This window comes from Phragmites australis, chromosome 4 (genome assembly GCF_958298935.1).
Source record: "Phragmites australis chromosome 4, lpPhrAust1.1, whole genome shotgun sequence".
NCBI classification, from domain to species: Eukaryota; Viridiplantae; Streptophyta; class Magnoliopsida; order Poales; family Poaceae; genus Phragmites; species Phragmites australis.
The window spans coordinates 29,829,623-29,831,899 of record NC_084924.1 but is presented as its reverse complement, the minus strand read 5'-3'; the positions used below and the strand labels follow the sequence as shown (position 1 = coordinate 29,831,899).

At 51.8% G+C, this 2,277-nt stretch overlaps 1 protein-coding gene across 1 annotated transcript; it reads left to right on the top strand.

The window, feature by feature from the left end:
• Positions 1–579: 579 nt before the first annotated feature.
• On the top strand, positions 580–1,893 carry LOC133914308 (peroxidase 2-like). Its single transcript, XM_062357430.1, has 2 exons — positions 580–863; positions 985–1,893. Exons 1-2 carry the CDS (start codon positions 618–620, stop codon positions 1,747–1,749), a joined length of 1,011 nt encoding a protein of 336 aa, XP_062213414.1. The 5' UTR covers positions 580–617; the 3' UTR covers positions 1,750–1,893.
• The last annotated feature ends 384 nt before the right edge of the window (positions 1,894–2,277 follow it).

Here is a 2,277-nt window from a genome sequence, read left to right as displayed (position 1 = left end):
ACATATTCTGCAGTTCTCATTGGATCCTCCTTGTCATCCATCCAGACTTGAGCAAGATCATTGTCTTGGACTCACAAAAGAGAGATCGGACGACTTACCAACACCTCATCGACATGAGGTGTTGGTAAGTCAACTAGGTAATCCATCACAAGTCAACTAGGTAATCCATCACACGCAAGCGTCCTAATAAAACCTTTTAAGAATCCAGCTGCAGCGAACAAATCCATGCGTTGACTTTGGTCCCTAGCCTGTACACGGTCGATGCTTTAATTTCTTCAATCATGCGTTGTCCTGGCAGCACATGCATAACATCGCACTAGTTAAGCACTTAGATTAACACGTCGTACTTACCTGCCCGGCCGGTTTAACGAACTGATTAACATCGCATTCGGTGGTGGTCAACGACAATGTGAGCTGTAGTACTACTAAACCATGCATTCAGCCACATTTAGCGCTCGCTCGCTCGACATCGCGACTTGCTGAGATAAACAAACGTTCAGAAGCCACCCGTTCAGAAGCCTTGACACACTATAAATAGACGTGAGCAGCAGCAGGACTTCACCACCTCAGTCTCAGCAATCACTACAAGCTTGTTACATTAGACGGTCAGAGCAAGCATGGCGAGCAAGGTGACCACTCTGCTCTCGTGCGCGTTGCTGCTCGTGGCGGCGACATGCCAAGCAGCAGCTGGTCACTATAACCCTCCGAGCCCAGGTACGTGCGGCCTCAAGGTGGGCTACTACCACGACAAGTGCCCGCACGCCGAGGCCATCGTCAAGCACGCCGTCAAAGCCGCTGTCCTCCAGAACCGCGGCACCGGCGCCGGCCTCATCCGCATGCTCTTCCACGATTGCTTCGTCGAGGTACATTACAATTTACACATCATGTTGATGCATGCACATGCACTTTTCAACATGTAGTAGTAGAAAAATTTTCAAGGGTTCAGAATCATCAGATGGCTTGCACTGACACCGTGACACGCAGGGCTGTGACGCCTCCGTCCTCCTGGACCCGACGCCAGCCAACCCGCAGCCGGAGAAGCTCGGTCCGCCAAACAACCCCAGCCTCCGCGGCTTCGAGGTCATCGATGCTGCCAAGGCAGCCCTCGAGAGGGCCTGCCCTGGCGTCGTCTCCTGCGCGGACATCGTTGCCTTCGCCGCCCGTGACGCCTCCTTCTTCCTCAGCGGCCGCAGGGTCGACTTCGACATGCCAGCCGGCCGCCTCGACGGGCGCGTCTCCATCGCCTCCCGCACCCTCGACTTCCTCCCGCCGCCAATTTTCAGCCTCTCCCAGCTCGTCGCCAGCTTCGCCGCCAAGGGCCTCGGCGTCGAGGACATGGTCGTGCTCTCGGGCGCGCACACCGTCGGCCGATCCCACTGCTCATCTTTCGTCCCCGACCGCCTCGCCGTCCCCTCAGACATCAACGCTGGGTTCGCCAACTTCCTGAGGAGCCAGTGCCCCGCGAACCCAAGCTCGAGCAACGACCCCACGGTGGTGCAGGACGTCGTGACGCCCGACAACTTGGACAACCAGTACTACAGGAACGTGCAGGCACACCGGGTGCTCTTCACGTCGGACGCGTCGCTCCTGACGTCGCCAGCGACCGCGAAGATGGTGTCCGACAACGCCAACATCCCCGGGTGGTGGGAGGACAGGTTCAAAGCAGCCATGGTTAAGATGGCCAGCGTCGAGGTGAAAACCGGCAGCGGCGGCGAGGTCAGGCGAAACTGCCGGGTCGTCAATTACTAGCTTTTTGATCATCGACTGCAATGTGCTTACAACCTTAATTTCACGCTTATGCATATGTTGCGTTTATAATAGTCGCATTTGCTTTGTTTCGTTTCAATTTTTTATGAACATTGTAAGTTTGTATCATGATTGGAATTGATGTTAATTAATAAAGTTGATATTTGATCTCGGAAAGTCAAATTTAAACTACACATATAAATATCAGCATTACTAGAGAAAATATTTATACAGACGATTTGAAACCCCCGTGCAGGACGCTTTTCCAAACCGTCTGTGAAAAAGAGTCTTTACAAATTAGATGTGTACAGACGAGTTTTGAACTGTCTATACAAAATATTTATACAGATGACTCCAATAACTTGCCGCCTATAAAATGGGATAGTATAGACGGCTTCAATAATGAGTCGTTTGTACTTATGGGTCAATATGGATGGGTTTAGTTGCGAGTCGCCTGTCTGTTGTATATTTGTACATATGGTTGTAGGCCTAGAACCATCTGTACATTCATATATACAGTATTGAAATTCA

Excerpts from the sequence above, each read along its gene's own strand:
- LOC133914308 (XM_062357430.1), top strand. The coding sequence starts at position 618 with ATGGCGAGCAAGGTGACCACTCTGCTCTCGTGCGCGTTGCTGCTCGTG. Across the intron at positions 864-984 it reads TCCACGATTGCTTCGTCGAG|GGCTGTGACGCCTCCGTCCT; the intron begins GTACATTACAAT and ends CGTGACACGCAG.